Below are 24,774 nucleotides of genomic sequence, written 5' to 3'. Positions count from 1 at the left end.
CTTCCTCACTGACTGACCAGAGACTAATTGTGGAAAGAGGATCAGCTGAGTTCAGCAACAATATTCTGACACTTCCCTATCAGAAGGATGAAAGAGGGGCACAGAAAGCTCAGGAGAGCACTAAGGGAACCACGTCTCTGCGTGCAACAAGGAGAGGAGGGAAGCCCTCCAGAGACCTGCCCCACAGAGCCAGCCAGAAGGCAACAGCAGGCTTAGGGCACATGCAAACAGACAAATTTCTGTGCAGAAGTCAGGCAGCTGGAGAAGCAAGGCTGAGCATGGAGGTCAGACACCTACCATCAAGCAGCAGAGGTACCTTGCTGCTTCACAGACCTCAGTTTGGCAGCAACCGTCCCACCAGGGGCTGCCCTTGGGTCTCCCAGGGAAGTGCAAGGACAAGGGAAAAGCCCTGCAGAGCCTGCAGACATGGGCAAGCTCCACAGCGGGCTGCTCAGCCATGTCCCCACACAGCTCTCCCATCCCCACGGGGAAGGGCCTCCACACTGCAGCATCCTCCCACTGCCCAGCTCCAAGATGCCCGCGGGCTGGCCCCTCCAGGGCGATCCAGCTGCTGCCTCCCATGAGCAACAGCTTCATGGAGGGCACGTGCTCTTCATTCTGAACAAACACACACTCTACAGATCAGAGGTAAAAGATTTTATTATCCCATGGATTTTTCCTAAGAAGTAAGAGTCCTACCAGACAAAATATACAAAGCATCTTATGTTTTGTCTCTAGACAACTGCATTCTCATTGTATGAAACAGTGACCACCTTAAAAGAACCAAGGTTTGTCCTTACAGCTGCGGGATTGCACAGAGTTAGCATATTCAGTGACCAGTTAATTCATGCAGAATCAGAAGGAAGGGGAAGAAAGGTCTGTATGCTCACCTGAGTGCAGGCTTACGCTCCTAGAAATAAACTCAGGGCTTAAATTTACCAGTCTGCAGCACTTCCATTAAGTGAACCAATCCTCTTACCCACTTCTTGTCATCCACTCAGCAATGAAAGATTAGGGCTAGCAGCAAGTTACCATTGGAAAAACACAACGCTAGAAAAGCACGTACCTCTCTGGCAGTGGGAAACCTTCCTGACCAACCTGCATGAGGTACATATAATTCTTCATTTTACATTAAGCTTAAAGTAGAATGAAACCAAAGCATCCTCCTCTACTTGTTAAAACTTGATGTTTATAGATGACTGTGTTTATATAGAAAAATAAATTCTCAGCACTAAGGACATACTAATACCTATTGCATTATTTGACCGTTTAGAGATCCTGCTTTGTTTTCACATAATTAACTCACTGTATTATTACTTAAAAGTTTTATTCTAAAATATATTCACTTATTTGGTTGTGCTGAGTTAATGATTGTACTTGCATTTACTTTATCCTTCCTTTCTAAAACAACAAGCTGTGAATTTCAGCAGATGGTGAACAAGTCCAGATTTGCTGGAAACCAGTTAACAAGAATGTGCCAAGCTGAAACTCACCCCATTCTTTCAAGCCAAAAACCTGCCTGCATTTCAAGAGCCTAATTAGTTTTAACCATATTTATGGAACAGAGGGAAGGATATTTAATTAATCTGCATTTTTTTCTGTCTGATGATCACCAGAAATGCAGTTTCAATCACACAATTCTTCTGCAGTATATTCATCAGGTGAATCTTGCCTTGTATCAATACCTGTGCTAGAATGGTGCCTGCAGATAATGTGATACACTGCAGGACTACAGTAATCACTATGAAACCAGCTTTCATCAGAGGTGATAAACAAGATTACACACATTGTTAAAAACAGCGAATTAAAAAAATCTGCTTCTGCACTTGCCAGTAACTCCCAGCTCTGCTGCTGACACCACTTTGTACGTAGGCATGGCACCCCATCCGCACACAGATGGGATCTCAACAACAACTCAGGAACACAGACGCATGAACATAATCTTCCCAAGCAAGCAGAGCTGGCCAGGACAGACACAGGGCTGGAGTAAACCACCCGGCTCTACCCACAGCCACGGCTTATATAGAAGGGACATCAGTGGAGCTTTGGCACCTCACATCCAAGATTCGCCGCTATTTACATGGGCAAAGCAACAGCAGATCTGCCCAGGATCCACAGCAGCTCCAACTGTGTGTTAGAGGAAAGGCTACACAGGCTTGCACTTCACCTTCTGCTTTGTGGCTGGGGAGCAGGGACATGCTGTGTCATTTGTGTCATTCCCAACCCACCTCCTTGCCCTGGCCTCCTGCCCATCCTGAACACCCATCAGGATACCCTGCATTGCTCTGTGAGTCACATTGAGCCACAATGCGTTCAGGAGGAGATGTGAGGGGTGAGTCCAGGAGCCATAAAAACAACACAGTGGTTGCTTTCAACGTTTGTATATCTGGTCTTCACAGGGACCACCACAGCAGGGTTTGGGCAGAAACCCTCCTTCTGCTGAGCTTTCTGAACCAGCCTGTCTGTAACCTCACAACTACTCTTTTCCTAAGTGTATCTGGTTACATATTTCTGGTCACTACATCAGCACTAAACCAGTAGCCCTCCTCTTATTCATGCACCTTCTGTCCCAGTGCCAAGGCAGCCTCCAAACACTATACCAGCCTGAAATCCCGCAACCTATTTCCAGCACTCCTATTTCTCAGGCACCCCTTCTACACCAAACTTGCTTCCAAAGAAGATTCCCATCCTGTGGTATGGAAGAAGCTGCATCTACTCCCATGTTATCTTTCACCACTGTGTAAATTTAAGCCCAACAGACGCTTCAGGCAGGTAGCGGGGAGAGAAGAGAATCCACTGTGATGGACCCGCGAGGTTAGAGCTGCACAAGCAGGGGAGGGAGTAAAAAAAGTAAGACAGATTACCATGTCTAAAGAGAGGACTGAGAGCATGTGTGTGCATGTGTGTGCAAGCAAAGCCAAGGAAGGTTACATCTGGAGAGTAGCTTCATGACTTCCCGCAGATAACAGTTTCGACCACAAAAGTGTTTTCAAAGTGACGAATGCGATGACAGTTTCCAGCCTCGCGTCGACTGATGCCTAGAAGTGATTGAAAGAGAGGAGAAGGGAAATTCAACCAATGATAATCTGTAAGAGCTGCAGCAAGTGGGGGAAGGAAAGCAGATGTGCAACTGCTGAACGCTGAAATGCAGGGACAACACAGCCTATAGGAAAAGCAGCATAATGTGGTCTTTGGAAGAACAGCCATGTTGTCCAGGCCATGGTTCTGCAGTAAGAGGCGCCATGAGCTGCCTGGAAACAGCTGGTTTCAGCTGACAACATCTCAGTGATGTCACAGAGACCAAAAGCCTCATGAAACCAGCAGAAGTCACAGGCTGGTACAGACCACAACTCTGAATGCAGTCAAGGAGAGCTTAAAATAGCCACTCCTCTGTAGCGGTTTGTATCCCCACATGCACTGATCCTGCTATGGCCCCAGCCTCTCTGGGAAACAAGGAATGCTCCCCATGCCCTTAAACTGCAAGACCTCAACTCTTGGCAGCTCTGCCGGGCAGGTATTCCCCTCTTACAGCAACCCCAGTGGTGCCCTGCTGACAAACAGGACAGTGCCAGGGCTCCACAGGCACAGCAGCCAGCATGCCAGCAGCCCTGTGCACAACTGTGCAGTTCCCATTGGGAAAGCAACCACAACCTACAGCCATGGAGTCTTCTGCACCCTGCTTCTTCCCCAGAGACCCAAATCCAAACTGACTACAGGCAAGCCTTTAAGTACAGCAGTATCTAAACCTAAATAAATACAAATACTGCACTCTTCCTGCAAAATACTGCTGCAAAACAGTATTTTGGAGTGTTTTGCAGCAATATTAGCATTTGTTTATAAGATACATACTGCTGATTTTCATGAAACCATTTTAAGGTAGTCCAATTTTCCCTCTTGACAACTTTTTCCATATTATTAGGAACTTCACTGATTAAGGGTAATTTGCAGATCTAATCTGCTCTGACTAACTGCCACTGAAGCAGGTGTCTCCATTAGGGAAATTTTCCATACAGTTCCCACCAGCACTGCTATTAGTTCAGCCACAGGATCCCAGATGCAAAGGACTTGCTGGCTCCTGCAACCATTATCTCCATGTTTCTACTAGGCTGATAGGCAACAGAAACACAGCAGCCAGCACCCATCTGCAGCAGCAGCATCCCAGGTTAGGGTTTAGATGAACCAGATGGGAAACACCTCCCAAGATCGCCTGTGTGCCTACACCCACAAGGAAACCTCCCCTCTTGCCATAAAGAGGCCAGCATGGCTGTAACAGCAGCGATAACAACTGTGATGTTGGGGTAAGCAAGTTAGGACAGCTGAATGTGGCAAGGCTCTTACGTCTCCTTGCGCTCCTCCGCTTCAGCCTGTAGGTCTCCTTGCCGCTGCAGAGGCGGTAGATGAAGGAGCCGAGCTGCTCCATGTCACTGACGTGCTCGGTCGCGATCATCTCCTCCTGGATTATGTATGTCTGAGGCAGGTATGTCCCTTTCTGAAATGACACAGTTTCCACCAAAATAAAGCACAAATGGTGCCATGAATGGCTCCTTGAACACAACTGTCTCACAGAGTGCCAAGGACAGCCACACTGTTAAAAATCCGTGTTTGATGGCTCAAACTCCACTTACTGAGTCCAGTTAACACACTTCTTTCGCTTTGCAGTAAATTGTCCCATGCTACTAGCCCAGAGCACACAAAGCTGATTAGATCCAAAAAATAATGGATGAAGCCAGTGTAGGATCAACCCTGTTATAAACTAACCCCAGTTTTAAAGGAAGGTGCGCAGAGCTTTAACTCAGATCCCTGCCCTCTGGAGAGGGATCAAGACTCAACCAAAATGCCAGGAACTCCACTCAAAATGTGCATTTTACATTTACTTCAAAAAGCAGAAACCAGAAGCGCCAGCCCTGCTCAGGTTCCAACAGTTTCCTGAGTTTTCCACATTTCCTCCTCCTCCTCGTTTCATTCAGCACAGCCACAATGATCTCCTACCCTTACAGCCCACGGGAACAAGCACAACAGATGGGCCACGGGCACCACATTTAGCACCACCACCCTGCAGAGTCATGCTAGGTGCTCAGGGGACAGACAGCTCTCAGCACACTTCCATCACCCCAGGGGCATCATCCAGGGGCTCTGCAGCAGTGCAGGAAGGCAGGTCACACCATGGAGCAAGCTGAGACAAAGCAGGACATGTAAGCTCCCTGCTGCTGGGGTGGAGGCCACTATGAACACCAGGGTGATGAGCAGGGTACCTGACAAGGGGACATGGCAGAAAGCCACCAGGGGCTGGAGAAAATGGGGAGAGAGAAAATGGGGTACCTGGGAGCATCCCAGGGAGAGAGGCTGTCTCTCTCCCTGCAAGAAGGAAATCTGCTTGGCATTGAAGACTCTCTGCAAGCTGATTCCTGGGTGCCAGGCCAGCTTACAGCTGTCTGGGCATTGGCAATCATGGAATTATACAATAGCTTGGGCTGGAGGGGACCTTCAAAGCTCATCTAGTCCAACCCCCTGCACTGAGTAGGGACATCTTCAACTAGATCATGTTGCCTACAACCACATCCAGCCTGGCCTTGAATGTCTCCAGAGATGGGGCATCCACCACCTCTCTGGGCAACCTGTGCCAGTGTTTTACTCCCCTCAGTGTAAAGAGTTTTTTCCTCACGTCCAGCCTGAATCTCCCCTCTTTTAGTTTAAAGCCATCACCCCTCGTCCTGTTGCAACAGGCCCTGCTAAAAAGTCTCTCCCCATAATAAGCAGCTGTGTTACAAGTATAGCTTGGGTTGGCGGCCACTTCTGAGCACGCTAGATGCTAACCAGGCCATGAAGTAAATACTCACTTCTGGACCCTTCTGCTTATCACGAGTCAAAGAAATGAAAGAACCAGCAGATCCTGGGGCCAATATAAATATAATCAAGGGGAAAGGCAAGCAACAACAGCACAATTTCAAATACTACCTCTTCAGTTTCCACCACAGGACTGGTTATCTCCATAGAGATGCACCTGGAAACACATTGTCTTTGTGCTGTGCTGTGGGCTGGCATATCCTGCTGGATCAATAAAGCTCTCCTCTGCTGGAGGACTAGATGATTAGTGGAAGTTTGCCCTACACTAACACAACAGTTGTGCAAGAAAGTCAATTATTGATTCTCGATGGGAGAATGCAGGAGAGGGCATATGATACGTGCAGTTACTGGCAGGAGCTGTCACATTAACACCCAGGGCTGGGGCTCAGGACTGGCCACATCCCTGATCTGGTGAGAGGGCTTAGAGAGAGAGACATGCACACAGCCCAGTTTCTTCATTATTTTAGATTTAAATAGCTGTGGCAGCTGAAGTAGTCAGGAATCATCACTCCTCTATGGCAGCACTATGCAACAAGGATGATACCTTCAATTCTCTGCCAAGAGTTTTAAGAAAACTAAAGCTCTGAGCATCTTGCATTCTGAAAAAGGTGTGGATTGTCCATCACTTAAGTGGTTCATCTCCCAGCTTCCTGGTGCTGCACAGAGGAACATCCCTCCATCCTTTTCTCTTCAATACTTATGCCATTCACCGAACTGACACACCTATGCAGAATAAAGCCTGCAAGAAGCAGCTGAGCTGCCATTTACAGGCAAAAAAATCAGACACAAGAGGCCTGGAAATGCATACATGGTGACAGCCACACTGCAAAGGGGCACCCCAGCACCAGGCTGCTCAGGGAAGAAAGGGCAAAGGGGTTTCAGTGCCTCTCTGCGCTGCCACAGTCTGCTGGAGCAAACCACTAATGTTATTTGCTGGACTGAGGTTTGGTCCTAGAAACAAGACTGAAGCCACCTAGAAACTAAACTTTCAGCTGGAAATCAGTCTCATTCTTTAGGGACTTGACTGGATTCAGAGATGCAGAGAAAGCAAAAGTCTCCAAGTCCAGGGACCAACAGCAGTGGGGCGATTCATCAGGTGATGAAGGTCTCTGCAGCAGGAAGAAATTTGCCCCCTCTGCCTGATACAGGTCACCTGCAAGGCCCTGCCTGTGGACATGAAGATGACAGGCTCTGAGACAGAGATAATTCAGCTGGGGAGGGACCTCAGGGCTTTACCCTGTCTGGTCTTGAAATCCAAGGATTTCAAGGTGGCAGCACGACCTCCCTGGGCAACCTGTTCCACTGCTTCACTGTCCTCATGGGAAAAAACTGTTTCTGAGCTCAAGACCAAGCTCAACACTTAAAACCAATGTCCCTAAGGTGTCCCCAGACAGACTGGACACCTACCCATCTCAATAATCAGATTTTTAAACTCACACCTGCTTTGTGCTTTCTTTAAAGAGATACATAAGACCATACACATAAGCCCATTTTTCTTGAATTCAACCCCTTTTAAAATTCAATTTCTGATAAAGACATAGTATAATATTCATTGACTCTAAGTTTATATCTGTTATTTTAAGACATGACCAGCATCCCCAATCTATTGGTTTTTTTCTGGGACTCTGCTGTCAGCTTGTGCAATTCTGCCTTTTTCATTTCCCTCTGCCCCAGGGGCTGCTCACCTGCCCTGGTCAGAAGCGAGTTGCAAGTACATGCATGTCACGCATCAGCAGGGTTCCCAGCACATTTGCCAGATGGTCACAGTGCATGAAAAGACTTGCTAGGAAACAAACTGGGAGCTGGACAAGGACTGGAGATCAGGCATCTCTCAGGGCACAACCTTTTGCCTCTCAACCCCTACAAAGTTCATCACAATGCATGTAGCAGCAAGTGAGCAAAGAGAATTTAAGAGGGAGAATTAGACTGTTGGTTTCGTTCCCTTCCTTTTCTTTTCCTTTCCTTTCTTTCTTTTCCTTCCCTTCCCTTTTTTCTTTTCCTTTCCTTTCTTTCTTTTCCTTCCCTTCCCTTTTTTTGTTTTCCTTTCCTTTCTTTCTTTTCCTTCCCTTCCCTTTTTTTCTTTTCCTTTCCTTCCCTTCCTTTCAAATAGATCCTCATGGAAGGGAGTAAAAGACCCAGGCTCAGTGCTTTGCTTTACCTGCAAAAGGCTGAGATAGACATGCACCTTCTGCAGTCTTAAAAATCCTGTTTTGCTTTTTCCCCTGGTGTTAGGATTAAACAGCACTCTATTTAAGACAACCACTTTCAGTCATGGGCTTCTGAACTGAACCAAACTGCTGGTACTAAACCCAGTTAATGCCAGCTGTGAGCAAAACCACATGAGCCCAAGTGTGGTGCTGCACTCACAGCTGGCAGGGAGGGCAGCACATATTCCCCCTCAAAACGGTGAAAGCTGAAGGCCTGGTACTCCCCGAGGGCCACCAAGAGCTCTGCAAATGGCAAACCACAGCAGTAACCATGGCAAGAGTGAAAGGAGAGAAATCTTTCTTTCTTTGATGCCTACAATCAGTGAACACCAGAGGGAAGGAATCTGTTGCTTCTTCATGTCACCCTTGTCAGATTGATCCGTTATGCCAGTGTTATTGTGCTGTCTGTAAATTCATATTCCAGCTAAACCCACTGAAGCCTTCGCTCTACATGCAGGCTCAGCTCTGGCAGAGCCAAGGCTGACTTAGACCAAGCAGTTTTGATTTCCCATGGCATTCCAACTGGCACCCACAAGCCAACTCCAGGAGATCATGCAAAATAAGCAAGACTGCAGCCTGTACCTTCACGTTAACCAACAGCTCCCACAGGTTGCGAGGGGGCATCACGATAGTGGTGTTCAGCTCGATGACGTAGCATTTATCCAGCGTTATGTCGTGATAAGCTGTCAGACCCTGCGTTCCAAGCACAGAAAATACGGAATTGAGCCCTTCACTATGGAATGTGGCTGTGAAAATAGGTGAAAAGAGGGAATTCAGGGAAGACAGGAAATTGCTTTAAAGCAAACCTGTCCAAGGACCTCCCTACCAAGCAAGATGAGCAGGTTGGAAAACCTCAGAGAGGGCCTTGGGAAGGAGGTCAGCTCACTAATAAAATCATCACAGACATATTGGACAATAGTGATAGCATAGCCCCATGCTACACCTCCCAAAGGCCACAACAGCTCCTTACTCGCTGGAAATCATGGATGATATCTGCAGGGTCACTCCCTCCGAACCGGGGCAGTGGGACATTGATTTGCTCGTAGTTCTCCTCAATGTAGATCTTGACATCCTCGTGCAGCTCCAGCTGCCCTCTGAACGGTGAGTACAGCGAGTCTTCGTAGAGGACGCCGCAGTGAAACACACTCTCGCGGGGCAGCTGTGGGGATGAGACCCAGGATAGAGGTACACCTCTCATACACCCCACACCCCATGAACAGCTACAGCAAACACGGGAAGAATCGTACCCATGCAGGGTAAAAACACTCTTTTCAAACACATGCTTGAAGATCTTTCAAGATCAATCACACTCTGAAGATGCAGCCCAGGACACGAGGGGTTTCTGTGCTGTGAGTGCACACTGCTGGGTCATGGGGAGCGCATCATCCACTGCTACCCCCAAAGTCCTTATCCTCAGGGGTACTCTCAATCTCTTCATCCCCCAGACTGTATTGATACTGGGGTTGCTCCAGTCCAGGGGCAGGACCCTGCATTTGGCCTTGTTGAACCTCATGAGGTTCGCATGGGCCCACCTCTCCATCCTGTCCAAGTTCCTCTGGATGGCTTCCCATCCCTTGGGCATGTCAACTGCAGCACTCAGCTTCGAGTCATCTGCAAACTTGCTGATGGCACACTCAATACACTGTGTTGTTGATGAAGATACTAAAGAGTACTGGTCCAGCATGGACCCATGAGGGACACCATTTGTCACTGGTGTCCGTCCAGACATTGAGCCATTCCTTGTGAGCCTGAAGACATGTCTCGTCTGCAGTGCCTGGAGGCCTGGCTCCCAAGTTATCACAGTGCAAAGCAATAAATAGCAGCACCCCCGCTTTTAAAGGCTGAAGCAGCTTGTCTGGCTGCTCCAGCTCAAGAGCCAGAAGTCCTTCCCGACTTAGCCTTACCTGGGTGATGAAGAAGTATCTGTACACATACATTGATGCAAAGACCAAGCCCAGGAGCAGCACAAGGAGACCCATGGTCAGGTAGCACACTCCGCTGAGCGATGACCTCCGGCCCTGCACCGGAGGTGCTGGCTCTTCCTGCAAAGTGAAAATGAGAGCATCAGTCAGATGTTGCTGCAAGGGACCAGAACAACAACTATGCTTTATGTAAAGGCTTTTTGTGGTGTGCGACTGAAGGTGGCAGGCACCATCCCATAAAGTGACTTCAGATCTGACAGCATTCTGGCAAGAGGAAAACACTTCTTGTGCATTTTGTTCTCCCCCTCATGCCCTATATAGATATATATTTATTTTTATATATATATATATATAAAATAAAGTGTGTGTATGAACATACACACATATATATGTATACTCTGCTTCCCACCAACTGCTCAGAACAAAGTCAAGCTTTGTTTCAGTGGACTATAAGGACTGACTGAAGAAAAGGAAATCAGGAACTAACAGTTCCAGCATTTATGTATTTTTACTTAAAAATTCTTGCTGCAATGCTGCCATGGTGGAATTTTGCTGCAGAATATTTTTGAGGTGAATTCTTCATCAGAAATTTGAGGTGGAAATGACTCGTCTCAGAGAGAAACCTCCTGGCCCTGCTGGGGTGAGCCTACCCAAACCGCTGTGTTGATCTCAGCTTCATTTTCAAGCAGATTCCTGCACACCTTCCAAGAATATGGTCAGAGCATCAAAAGAAAACATATCTGCCATCTCACAGAGCTTCCCAATCCATACAGACAGTAGCCAGTTGACCCCATTACAGCCCTTGAAAAGGAGGGCAGCACAAAGGCAGGTTTACCTCCTGGGGACCCACTCATGCCAGCCTAAGATGCTTTTGTTTTTACTACCAAAATAACCCTCTGACATGTTAAGCAGGAGGATGCAGGGCTTTTCAGAGGCAGATGAAAGAAGCCGGTTCAGAGATGCCCCAGTTTCCAACCAGGAGAGCTGAAAGCTGCCCGCAGCTCAGCAGGCAGACAGGGGAGAGAGGCACCAGGGAGGGCTCCCTCTGCACAGTACATGATCTGATATGTTTGACTAGAAAGACACTCTGTCTATGGCTGGCCAGAGACTGCTGCAAACTGGAGGAACAGATTTAAAAGCACCAACAGCCTCCCATTTCTAAGCTGCATCACTTTTTAAAGGAAGACATGTTTCTCCAGGGTACCATGGCCAAAACCCGCAGGGTGGTGCAGGTGCTGCAGGTACATCTCCCCAAGTGGAGATGTCCCTGGGTCCCTGCCACGGAGCAGCAGTTCAACCCCAGGCTTGGAGGCATCAGGTCACTCTTTCTGAGAGGCTAGAGCACCCCAGCATCCCTGGGGATCTCCCCTCCAGCTCCACTGAGGCACAGAACAGGGGCAGAGCCAGGATCATGCAACACTTCTGCAACCTGCTCTGCTCCAGCCAGCACGGACTGCTCCAGCTAGCAGCTTTTCTTTTCTAGCCACATTCAGACTGATAACTGTGAAGACTAAAAGACCAAATTGCTTTGGGAGAGCTACAGTTCCAGCACACCTCCAGGAGAAATTAACCTATATTTCTTTCTCCCTCATCCCAGCTTTTGAAAGACCCGCAGCATCTCTATTCACCACCAGCTCCCTACACTAAAGGATCAGTGTAATCAGTTTGTTGCTGCTCCTCCAGCAAATAAAGGGATGAGCAAACTGAAAAATACCACATTTTAAGTTCACTTCCAACCTCTCCCTTCCTCTCCTTCTGCAGATGAGGGGCAGCAACCGTGACAAGCCACAAAGAAAAAGCCAAATAAATCACATAACTAGAAGTTAAAAGGCTTTGACATGAACAGCCATGACAGGGAAGTCATGCTACATGTCGAGTGTTTCACAGAAAAGGATTTCCCTGGATACTTGTCATTGGACAAAGGGTGCAGACAGTGGGGATGAAGAGGAACAAAAAGATCTACTGCTCACACTGAAGCACAGCCAAGGACACAGTGAGACATCCCACCTCTCACTGACAAAGGAGATGAGTTTGGCTCCCTACAAAGCATTCCTGGCTTCGGGAAAAATGCCCAAGTTTTCCATTCTGGGGAAAGGTGGGGGAAGCCAAGTGAAGCACAGGTTTGCCCTGAGAGAAGTTATGAGACACCAGGAAAAAAGAAAACCAAACCACACCTCACACGCACCAAGCCCTCCCCTCAGCTTCAGGCTGGAGGTGTTCTCAGTGCTGATACTCTGTGGATGAAGCAGGGCACAACCTGCAGTAACAGCAGGGAAAAAAATCTTCACCAGGTTCTAAGAAACCAAGCTGCTTCCTCCCAGGCCGCTGTCCTACACATGCTGCAACGTTCCTCCTTCTACTGCAGGACCACCACTGCTGGCTGTACGAATGTGGGTGTTTTAAAGAAGAGGCAATCCATTGCAGCAGTCCCGCATGGCATCCTTGTCTCTAAACTGGAGATACATGGATTTAACAGATGGACCACTGGGTAAGGAATTGGCTGGATGGTTGCACTCAAAGAGTTGTGGTCAATGGCTCCACGTCCAAGTGGAGACCGATGATGAGTGGTGTTCCTCAGGGGTTGGTGTTGGGACGAGCACTGTTCAACGTCTTTGTTGGCAAAATGGACAGTGGGATCAGTGCACCCTCGGCAAGTTTGCTGGTGACACCGAGCTGTGTGGTGCAGTCAACACGTTGGAGGGAAAGGATGGGATCCAGAGGGGTCTGGACAGGCTGGAGAGGTGGGACCGTGTGAACCTCGTGAGGTTCAACAAGGCCAAGTGCAAAGTCCAGCACCTGGGGTGGAGCAATCCCAAGCACAAACACAGGCAGAGACTGGATGGAGCAGCCCCGAAGAGAAGGACTTGGAGCTGAGCAAACCCTCCTGGCTCCACAGTGCTGAGCCTACGGACACACAAAACTAGCAGGAGCTGCTAGCAAGAACCATACCCAGTGACGTGCTGCCTTGGATATTTCTCATGAATACAGTACAAGGTTATGAAAAATACATTTGATTCTATCGCTCTTTCATCAGCCATGTCCTGCTGAAGCTGACAGAAGTGAGGAAATTAAAGGTGTCATGTCATGCCTTGTTCCCTCCCGAGACGCACACTACCTCTGCAGAGGTGGGCTCAGCTCACACCCTGTTCCTGCTTCTTCAGCTTTAGAAACAGCTCCGAGTTCTCCAGAAACCATTTTTCCTGCATTTCTGAAACACACAGGTCTGAAATCTTCCATTTTAGGTGTAGCAGTGCCTGACAAACAGGGGACATGGTTCAGCAAGTGTCTAAATATACACCCCCAACAGGCAAAGAAGCTTGGGGCGACTAAAAATAGATGTGATTTTGACAACTGACAAGCGAGGAGAGAAATGCAATGGAAAGGAAATGCTCAGAGGGATGCAGCTCGGAGAGAAGTGATATCTGAAAGGCAGCAAGCAGGGGTGGCCAGCCAGGGTTTGAGACTAGAGCACTTGCCAAGCTAGAGCTCTGGAGAAGAAAAGTGAGAGACTACATACAGGGGAGAGGCAGATGAAGGAAGACAAGAAGGGGGAGATAAAACCACTGCAGCAACGCAGTTCATCCTTGCATCCGCCAGAGCATCTCCCTTGCTCCAAAAAGTGCTCCTCTGCCAGATGAACAAAGAATGAGTCTTGTCCTCAAGCAGTTCTGCTTGGAGGGAGGAGAGGCAGTGAAATGAGGAGAAATACCAGGTGATACCAAGGGAGAAACAGGGATGGGCCAGGGCCCTAGCAGAGAGTCACAGGGGTCAGTGCTCAGTACCAGCACTGAGGGGCCTCTGAACAAGCCCTTTACCTGGAGGGTCACAGGATCATAGAATCTAGGAGGTTGAGAAAGACTTCCAAAATCATCAAGTCCAACTATTCCCCAGCACTGCCAAGGCCACCACTGCCCTGGGCAGCCTCTTCCAATGCCTGACAACCCTTTCACGGAAGACACTGTTCCTAATATCCAGTCTAAACCTCCCCTGGCACAGCTCAAGGCTATTTCCTCTTGTCCTATACTCAGTACATGGGAGAAGAGACCAGCCTCCTCCTGGCTCCATCCTCCTGTCAGGCAGTTGCAGAGAATGATAAGGTCCCCCCTGAGCCTTCTCTTCTCCAGACTAAGCCCCCCAGGTCCCTCAGCTGTTCCTCATCACACTTGTGCTCCAGGCCCTGCACCAGCTCCATTGCCCTTCTCTGGCCCCGCTCCAGCACCTCAATGTCTCTCTTGCAGTGAGGGGCCCAGAACTGAGCACAGGATTCGTGGTGCAGCCTCACCAGTGCCCAGCACAGGGGGATGATCACTGCCCTGGCCCTGCTGCCACACTGGTGCTGACACAGGACAGGATGCTGTTGGCTTCTTGGCTGCCTGGACACAAACTCAGTCTATCAGCACCCCCAGGTCCTTTTTGATGAGCAACTTTCCAGCCACTCTTCCAGGCTGGAGAGCATTTCTAATGCTTCAAGTCTGAAAAGAAAATGATGTGCGGATGCATGGAGCGGGAAGACACACACACACACACACATATATATATGGCACATGGTTTCCAAGGCAACCAAAGTCCCTGCACACAGTAGTCAGCAGCGCTTGTGCAGGGCACACAGCAGCATTTCCACAGAGAACTCAACGGGATGGTTTTGGACTCGAGGGTGCCTGGAAGCCTGTAATTAAGAGACTATCACAGCGAAGGCAAAAAGGTTGCAATAAATGAATCTAATCACATCTTCAAACGACGCCACGGCACGTGACTAGCAACAAAGTCACTGCGCAGCGCTGGAGATTAGAATATCAAAGCCAACCACTGGCTAATTAAAACCCAGCATTGTTGCTCTATGACAAAGACAGCAGGATGTTACAAACGCAGCATGTAGGAGCTCCTGAGCGCTCAGTGATCATATTTTCCTTCTCCCTCACCAGCAAGAGAGATGTAACCCCCCTCTTTTCCCCTTTTTCCACCCCTTGATGGATCTAAGGGGCTGTCTCTCCTCCCTCTTTGCACAGGGGTGAGGAATTCATTTCCATGTATCTTTTTATTTCATTTTTTGGCAGAGGCACAACAACTTCCAGCTGGAGTTTTTCCAATCTCCCTCTCCTCTTTCCCAGGAGTAAAACCATTCAGGGCATTAGCAGAGCCAACAAAGCTCCTTGTAGAAAGGCAGCTATTCATACAGGCCACATAGCTAAAGCCCCAAGCATCACGCTGAACAGACAGGCAGGCACAGAGAAAATAAACAGTTGTGATAAAGAGGTAAAAAATGTCCCAACCTGGGTGTTTAACAGCCTGACTGACACACTACAGAGTCTGATAAACACGGCCTGATCTCCAGAAACCAACAGGAGCTGCAGCAGCTCCAGCACCTCAGCTAAAAGGCTCTGGATTACCTGGGCAGACCGCGCCTGGGAGAGGGAAGGAGCAAGCAAAGTGAAGGTGAGGGCTGGGTTTTGGAAACCCTGAAGTGAGAGGTGGCATTAAAAGAATAGGAATTCTTCCCAGGAGAATGAAGGTTAAGTGTTGGCACTGGGTCTCAAAACCTAACGAGAGGCAACTAGATCTACCTAAACCTACTTAAAAGGCAGCTCAAGTAAGACTGAAGCAGAACAGCTGCTCTGGGAATAGGGGAAGCTCTTAAATCAAGGGTTTGGCAAAGACAGCGAGAGATTTGATTCAAAGGTAAAGACATACGCAGGTGGGCAGACACCTGACTCTTAAAGAGACCTTTTAACCAATGCCAGAAGTATTCAAAAATATTGAGAAACTGAGGCAAGGAAATGCCAACAGCTTTCAGCTTGTTCTTGCTGTAGCTGAGTCTTCCTTCTCCTCCCAGAAATGAAAACGCTACCAGCTGCATACCATGCTCAGCAGACTGCACCAAACCAGTCTACCTGCTTCTGCCTTCATGTGTGGCTTGGTAAGAAGCAAACCAAAAGCCTGACTGCCCACTGAAGTGACGAGCTGTCCCGTGGCATGACAGCGGGACCACGTGCTTGGGAAGGAGCTGTACAGACTATCCTTCCAACAGCCACACACTCACCTCTTCAGAGTAAAATTGTGCAATTGCTCCAATATTAACCAAATGCACTCACCAACCTGTGCGGGAGGCCCAGGGAGCCCTGGGCACAAGCCAAGTGAGCTAGGGACTGATTTTGCTAGAGGTGGGAAGGATTGTGTGTGCCCCTCTGCTCTGGTGAGACCCCCCCCGCAGTCCTGTGTCCAGCTCTGGGGTCCTCAGTACAGGAAAGATGTGGACCTGTTGGAGAGGGTCCAGAGGAGAGACACAAAGATGATGAGAGGGATGGAGCACCTCTGCTATGAGGAAAGGCTGAAAGAGTTGGGGTTGTTCAGCCTGGAGAAGGGAAGACTCCCAGGAGACCTTATTGCAGCCTTTCGGTTCTTAAAAGGGGCTATAAGATGGGGAGAGACTTCATAGCAAGGGCCCATTGTGATAGGACAAGGGGTGATGGTTTTGAACTAGAAGAGGGGAGGATTCAGGCTGGACATGAGGAAGAAACTCTTTTACAATGGGGGTGAGAAAACACTGGCACAGGTTGCCCAGAGAGGTGGTGGATGCACCATCCCTGGAGAACTCAAGGCCAGGCTGGATGTGGTTGCAGGCAACATGATCTAGTTGAAGATGTCCCTATTCAGTGCAAGGGGTTGGACTAGATGAGCTTTGAAGGTCCCTTCCAACCCAAACTATTCTATGATTCTATTTGAAAGCAGAAAATATGACAGGGAAAAGACCTCCACACACATAGAATCAGAGAATCAACCAGGTTGGAAAAGACCTTTAAGACCATCAAGTCCAACCATTCCCCCAGCACTGCCAAGTCTAACACTAACCCTTGTCACCACACACAACTTCTGATAATGTGCTCGGACACATGAGGAAAAAGATTTCCACACTTTTTCACCTGAAGTTGTTCAATGTTAGTGGTGGCTTTGGATCCTGATGAAGCACCAGAGTAGAACAACAGCTGGGCAGAGGACTTGCTTTAACACCACCACTGGGCTCTTCCCCCCAGGGAGCTCCATGACCAGATAGTTTTGGGGTCCAAACAAATGTAGTTTAAAACTACAGCACCCACCTCTGAGCTCCTACAGTCAGGCAGGTGGAGATGGTCAAGAGCAAACTGGATGTCACCAAGGGCAAGCCAAGCACTGCTGATCTGGTTGTGACCAGTTAGGCCATTGCTGTCCCACCTCACTCGTCCTCTAGATGCAACTGGTTCCCAAAAGGCTAGTAGAAAGAGAACACAGCCATGCCCAAGATGCTTAAGAGCTGGAACAGCCACGGTACTGCCTTGTGCTGGCTCTGCACACAAGAGGGGGCATCAGAGCTGTAAACCTGTACTGTTTGCTCTGAACAGACAGGTCAGAGTCCAGCATTTCCTGGCGTTCAAGCTGAAGCACCTTAACAAGGAACCAGATGTCAGGTTACAACATTTGCCTCTTCCCTGAAAATCTGGATTCCACAGTGTCACACCATAAGATGAAGTCACTGCTCCCTTTCAGAACACTGACAGCAGTTATCTTTTCTCCCAGCAGCAGCGTAGGAAAACCCTGACAGCCAGTCCTACACTCAGAAATACACCACAAAGAAATGATGTCTAGTTTAACAGCAGCAAGAGAGAGGAGGCAGATTTACCGTTCTCAGCTTTATTGTTCCAAGCGACTTCAATGGTAGGGGATGGCAGTGAGGAAAAACAACTCTGCAAAGCCAAAAAGCCAAACCCCCTCACACTGTTCCTCCCTTGAATGGTAACACTGGCCTTAAAAACAAAACAAGACATGCTTAGGTTCCCACACATCACCTGGGAAGAAAATACCCATCCAGAAGTAAAAATACCTTATTCCTCTCCTGTAAAACCATTAACGAGCAAAGATCTGGTATCACAAAAGCAAGAACTGCACAACTGTGCATAAGGACAGCTCATCCTCCCAGATGCTCCGTCTTTCCAGACCTGGAAGCAGTGTTCCCCTCCTCTGAGCAGCCACCAGGAGGTGGCTGGTCTCTTCTCCCACATACAAGGGATGCGATGAAAGGAAAACAGTCTCAAGCTGTGCTAGGGGAGGTTTAGACTGGAGATGAGGAACAATTTGTTCCCTGAAATGGCAGTCAGCATTGGAACAGGCTGCCCAGGGCAGTGGTGGAGTCATTGTCCCTGGAAGTGCTCACAAACCATGTGCACGAGGCCCTTTGTAACATGGTTTAGTGGTGGCCTTGGCAGCACTGGGGAATAGTTGGACTTGATCTTAAAGGTCTTTTCCAATCTCGCTGATTCTGTGATTCTATGATTCACACACAGCACATGCCAGGCCACCTCTTCCCAAACAGCCACAGGAACAGCACAGTGCAATGACAGGGTGAAAACCAGCCTCCTGCTTACCGCTGCACAGCACAAGGCTTCTTACAGCAGGCAAAGGAGGTCCTGTCCTGCTGACAGGACCTACAGTGCTGCAATATTAACACATGAGCAAAGCTGCTGCTTCATACTTGCATTTGGTTCATTTTTACCCATTAAAACTGCTTCTGTTTAAAGGTGTTTCTCAGTTCTCCGTGTTTTGCCAAAGAAATTGCTGCACCCAAAGCAGGTAAAAGCAACAGGTTCTTCCTGTCTAAAGAGCACCTATGTGCAACACTGCACTGCCTTCAGCTCTCCTCCAGCTCTGGGAGAATGCACACCTCTAGACAGACATTTCAAGGTTCTCCATCTGCAGCTCTTCAGTCTACATCCACCTCTTGGGTGAAGGAGAGCTCTGTGTTTCCAAATTCAGTCGCATTTATAACACTTCTGCTAGAAATAGTCATTCCCTCTCCTAATCCCCCACTGGTTTTAGCCAGATCCTTTGTCATGCTCAGCTGGAATATCAAATATTCATGTCCAGGGTCTGGAAAGATTCTCAAGTCTAGTATTTCACTACAGCAGATCCTATAAGGGTCTGGGGACATTTTTTCCCATTCAGCCCTTTTCCTAGGCATTCACCAAATGACGGAGAACTGAGAAGCAGCGACAATGCTTCTTTTCAAGCTGACAACTCCATACAAGGCACATCACTTCAGCCCATGTGGATATGCGAGGGTTGGGCAAAGGCCAGGAATAGCCTTTGGTTACAGGAGGCAGTTCATCAACTTAATAACTATCATGTTTAGATGCCTAAATCAAGACCTCAACATGGTGAAAATACCCGCAGCTCAGCAGCATCAAGCCTGGATTCAAGCCTGCAAACCTATCAATAAGCATAATCAATCCACGCTGCTGCCAGCTGTTTTTTCTCCCTCTTTGGATTTACAGCTTGCTTGGAGAACAAGCCTGTTTAAAAGGCTTTTCCTCACATCCCCTTCCCTCACCATCTGTTATAACCTCACAGCATCCTGCAAAGAAGTCACTCACAAAGCCCAGCATTGCACTGATTGGCACAACAGCTTCCACCAAGCTGGCATGCCTGCTTCGCAAACCCAGCAGAGATGCCTGCATGGCCACTGCTCCTCCACCTGCCCCATGTGCTGCAGCCCAGCTCTGAGCACCCACAGCTCATGATGCATTGGTACCTCCAGGAAGGAGAAACATAGAATCATAGAATGGTTTGGGTTGGAAAAGACCTTAAGATCATCCAGTTCCAGCCCCTTACCACAGGTAGGGACACCTTCCACTAGAGCAGGTTGCTCCAAGCCCCTGTGTCCAGCCTGGCCTTGAACACTGCCAGGGATGGGGCAGCCACAGCTTTCATCTGGCAGAGCCCCTGGCCAGGGCAGCTAAGCAGTCAGTCTCCACTACATACAGAGTGAGAGGGATGAGAGGCACCTCCAATACTTAGCATTTATACCTGGTAAAGAAGATGATCTTAATGAAACCCCTTCTCAGGGTCTTGCACTGTCTCTGCTGAATAACTGGCTGCAAGTGATAGAGGGGTTTATAAGGAATCGACAAAAAAAACCCCAACCCCCATTTTGACTGGAGAGCTCCAGCCATCAGATTTACTCAGTTCCTGTGGATTTCAATGTCCATCACAAACACAGGGAGCTTATTTAACTCCTTTAACAAGAACTTAAAGACATAGTGTATGTGTTTATTTCCATCTCAGACTGTAAATCAGGAGGTTCAGTTAAAACTCCCTGAACACTATTTTGCATCTGAGAAAATATTTTCTGACAAACACAACAGATTATTTTACTGACTGCATAACCTCAAACTGCCTTCTGCTCAAGGCTGCTGCCTCCTCCCAGCTCTTACTAATGACAGCAAGATTGTTGCTTTTATAAGCCCTTAAAATGTTCCAATTGCCTCAAAATCACATGGATTTTCTGACTGAGTTAAAATTGCATATTCCTTTCGATTCAAACTGAGCTGCACAGGGGAGAAAGCACATGTGAGCTTACTGTGAGGACTTCTCACCTACTACTTCTCAGGACACATTAGCATCACAGACATCTTCTTGCCTGCCATATCTTTGCATTCACAGAGCACCTGCCAAAATTCACAGGCCGCGGAAGCCGGCACTGAATCATTTCCCAGCTCTGGCTCCTATCACTGGGATTGAAGTCGTGAGATCAAAGAGGGAAGGAATGCAGAGCATCTTGTTTGCATGTCACCAATGCCATTTTGCTGCAAGGCAGCTAGAGAAAGACACACACAGACGGGAATTATTGGCAGCAGGAGAGGGAGCATGGCAAGAAAGCCTGGCTATGGAAATGCTAACCCTGCAAGCTGGGTATTTTACAAGGCACTAACACCCCTCGGCCCAGCCAAGTACAAACTACACCAAAGACTCCAGTGTCACAGATACCTGAAAACTGCACCTGGAAAAGGCCAGCCTCTTGCCAGTGGGTGTGCTGCTCCCTGGACACCCTCTTGCACACTGACCCACCGCAACCTGCTCCTGCCACAAGTCTTACATTCATTTTCTTACATGCCTGTCCACCGATTTTCTTGCATGTCTGTCCAATTAAGAGACTATTGAAAAGTCTTTATGGTAAATTCATGCTTTTAAGTACCTCTGTATTTCACACGGGCTTGAAAGAACAACAGTGTGCCTGCCAGGAGTCAGAAAAAAGCCCAAGGCAATGTAAAGAACCCAAAATGTCTTATTTGCTACCTAAGCCCATTTCATTCCTTTGGCAGAACAACTGACTCCTCAGCTGCAGAAAGCTGGTTTAATGGCAGCACAAGCTGGAAGTCCACTGTGATAGTCAACTTTCAGGGTCAGGCATCAAAGGCAGTGAGAAACCTACCACCTTCTTTTGTCTGTTATTAGGAAAGATGAAGCCTGGGAGTCACCTGAGAAGTCACAGTTGGCCACATTTACCCGTTACAGGTTCCTGCACAGCTCCTAGGCCTTAGATTAACAGATGCAATCATGACAGACTGAGCACATTCAGACACCAATGGCACAGCTGAGAGCTGCAAGCACATCCGTGCGTGATGTGAGAGATCATTCCAATGTAAGCAACTCCCTGAACTCTCTGCAGAACTGAGCCATCTCCTTAATCCCCTCCTGCAGACCAGCTCCCAGGGCAGGGGATGCTCTGCACTGCTGCGGGAATGGAGCAAAACCACAGCTCCCTGTTTCTTGAATCAGGGAGATGCTAGGGCTCAATAAATGATCAAGCTGCATGCACAGTCTGAGGCACTCCTGAGGAATACAGCTATGCCATTAAAGTCTCCTACTGTGATACAGAAGCACGCTAACAAGGCAGACTTGATGCTGTGGGTCAATCCCACCTCTCTGGACAACACTCTCCCCACTATTCAATGTGGTACCTACCACAGCAAGTCCACCCTCACAGGAAGGTGCAAGCTGGGGGTTCTTTAGCACAAGAGACTTCGGGAACACTCAACTCCTGGCCAAGCACAACAGCGTGCATTCCACCCTTCCCTCCTCGAGCACCGGCCATACCACCACCACAGGTACGTGCCCAGCGCTGCCTGCCAGCACCTGCCCGTGACTCACACAGGCTGGAATGGACTCAGCATAACTCTGCCCCAAGGCCCCAGCTGTGCTCGGCATCCACCAGGGATGCCCCAGTGCCTTCATTCCCCTTGCGCCCGGCAGGATCCAACCTCCACATACCCATCACCTAAACCCATCAGAGCAATTCAACTTCCGCGTGTCAACTCCCATGTTGGAAACTGCAAAGCATCTAAAGAGCTGCATGTGCTCTTATTCCCTCACTTCCCATCTTGCTCCAGCACCAGCTCCTCTCGCTTTGCTCCTCTCGCCTCTCCTCCATGCCAACCCTAAGCCTTCAGAGCTGTTAGAATGCAAAACCCACTCACATATGATCAATCCCAAATCACATTCACTCAGACCACTTAGACCAAAGGGATGAGTTCCGATGCCATTTACTTCCACTTCCCCACATACTCCAGCACCCAAGGCCACCGCACCCCGCAACAGTGGCACTGCCCCATCCCCTCCCTCCTTCAAGCTCCGGGTGCCCGCACAGCCCCCAGGATGCGACCCAACGTCCATCCAACCGGACACCTCCACCTCTCCCAAGCAGCAGCAGCTGCGAGCAGACCCCGACCCCGCGCACGCCCCTTCCAGCTCGGACCGCGCTCCAGTTGAGTGGAATTAAGGGGAAAAACCCGCCGCAAAGAGGGCCGGGGCCCGCCCGCCCGCCCCGCACTCACGGCGCCCGCCGCCCCATCGCCCCCCGCCGCCTTCTCTTTCTCCGGCTTGAGCGCTGCCGGCGGCTGCTGCACGCCGATCTTCACCATGGCCCCGCTCCGCCGCCGACCGCGCCGCCGGCACCGGCAGCGGCACCGCCCCGGGGAGGAGCCGCCGGCGGCACCGGGGAGGGGGCTCGGGCTGTGCGGGCAGACGGGGCTCTGCAGCCAGCGGGGAGCCCGAGTGCACCGCCCGAGGCTCCGGCAGTTCAACCTGTCCCGTAGGGACCTGCCAGCCAACAGCACCCACGGCTGCTGCCCCATCGCAGCCCTAAGCGGTGCGCTCCCCCCACGCCAGCCACCATCAGCTCTGGGGGTGGCAGCTTCGGGCTGCAGCTCTCAGCCCCACGGCAGGTTTAGGAGATGGAGGGTGCAGCCCTGGGTGTTTGTGGTGTGAAGCTTGCAGTTCGGCAAGTGGCACTGCTGAAATGGGCTCAGCAAACTATAGAATCACAGAATCATCCAAGTTGGAAAAGACCTTCAAGATCATCAAGTCCAACCATTCCCCAGCAATGCCAACCACTAAAACCATGTCACTGAGGGCCTCCTCTGCACGGTTTGTGAACAATGGAAAAAACAACCAAACAGAACAAACCACAAAATTAAAGAAAACTAAACCACCCATGCACACAGGGAGCAAAGGTTACTGGGGGAAAGCTGCCATTCAATTCAAGGCCTGGGACCAGAATCCATGGAGTAACCGAGAGGGTTCAGGTGGTCTCTCCCCCAGGATCAGCTCTCGGAAGCAGAACAGACAGATTACCTTCGTCATGGGGACAGTGATTTAGAAAACACCCTTCCTTACAGAAGAGAGCGTGGCGTGCAGAAGAGAATCGGGGTGGTTGCTTTTGTGCCACTGAATGCTGGCTGGGGAGCAGAGCTGCTAGCGAGGGGCTGCGGATGCAAAGGAACAGCAGGAACAGTGGGGCACTACCTGGCTGTAGGCAGGACTCACTAGCACAGCACAGCAAGGGGTAGAGAACATGTCGACAGCTTTAAAGTAATAAAATGGGTAAAAAACACATTAACAAAAGCCTCTCTGCCAGCCGTGGGTAGTAAGAAAAGCAGCAAATGGCAGTGGAGAAACAGCTATACCCTTGTATTGATTCAGTCCACTTACAAACATGGTATTTATTTATAATAAAGCAGTTATGGGCATTTTCTTTCAACCCAGAAGGATTCATTATGTACTGAGTGCTTTACATCATGTTATGAACTAAACCATTGATAAATTAGTGCTAAGTTTTATTTGCAAAAGGCATCTTTGGCAGGGATTCAACATTGACTCACAACAATTGCTCATAGTGCTGACTTGCCATTGGTCAATATTTAGAGCTGCTCAGTCGCCCCCAGCATCCCACTGTGTGGGTAAAAGTTACATCAGGATTGCAAGTTCTATCTCACACAGAGATAAGGGGCAGCAATTCCAAAACAGCTCCTCATTAGGAGCTCAGACTGAGACAAGATGGTCCTGAGTTTCTGGCATCAGGAGTGCTCACAGCCTGATTCAAACACCTCACACTTGACATGCAAACCAAAATACACCATCAGGATATTCCCTGACAAAAGCTATAAGGCAATTGCTATCTACTCTAATAATGTTTATCCTAAATGACATGTAGCCTTACACCAAGGAAGTGCCCAGAACAAGAGCAGAGGGGTAGAAATTCTTGTGCCCCAGTCTCCTCAATCCACCAGGTTATCCCACTTTCTACCCTCTTCACCTTACCTGTGCATGTTTTCAGATTGTTTGGCTACACTCTTCCTCACATGCCATGTTACCTCTCTTGTCTCCAGACCACCAGGCAGCGCATCACAGAGAAGAAATCTAAAGCCAGGAAGCCAGCTGGGGAAAAGTGATGCGAAATCTCTCAATACATAAATGGCAGAGAAAGCTTGAATCACAGAATCACAGACTGGTTTGGGTTGGAAGGGACCTTAAAGCTCATCCAGTTCCAACCCCCTGCCATGGGCAGGGACACCTTCCACTAGGGCAGGTTGCTCCAAGCCCCTGTGTCCAACCTGGCCTTGAACACTGCCAGGGATGGGGCAACCACAGCTTCTCTGGGCACCCTGTGCCAGCGCCTCAGCACCCTCACAGGGAAGAACCTCTTCCTAATGTCTAAT

General features: G+C 49.1%; 1 protein-coding gene across 1 annotated transcript; it reads right to left on the bottom strand.

Annotated features, from left to right (window-relative positions):
• Positions 1–642: 642 nt before the first annotated feature.
• On the bottom strand, positions 643–23,072 carry ITM2C (integral membrane protein 2C). The gene is made up of 6 exons (XM_030494454.1): positions 22,612–23,072; positions 9,956–10,093; positions 9,022–9,210; positions 8,634–8,744; positions 4,339–4,489; positions 643–3,038 (listed from the first exon to the last, which is right to left on the bottom strand). Exons 1-6 carry the CDS (start codon positions 22,909–22,911, stop codon positions 2,947–2,949), a joined length of 981 nt encoding a protein of 326 aa, XP_030350314.1. The 5' UTR covers positions 22,912–23,072; the 3' UTR covers positions 643–2,946.
• Positions 23,073–24,774: the final 1,702 nt, after the last annotated feature.

Source organism: Strigops habroptila, chromosome 8 (genome assembly GCF_004027225.2).
Source record: "Strigops habroptila isolate Jane chromosome 8, bStrHab1.2.pri, whole genome shotgun sequence".
In the NCBI taxonomy this organism is placed as follows: Eukaryota; Metazoa; Chordata; class Aves; order Psittaciformes; family Psittacidae; genus Strigops; species Strigops habroptila.
This window is presented reverse-complemented; position numbering and strand designations above follow the sequence as displayed.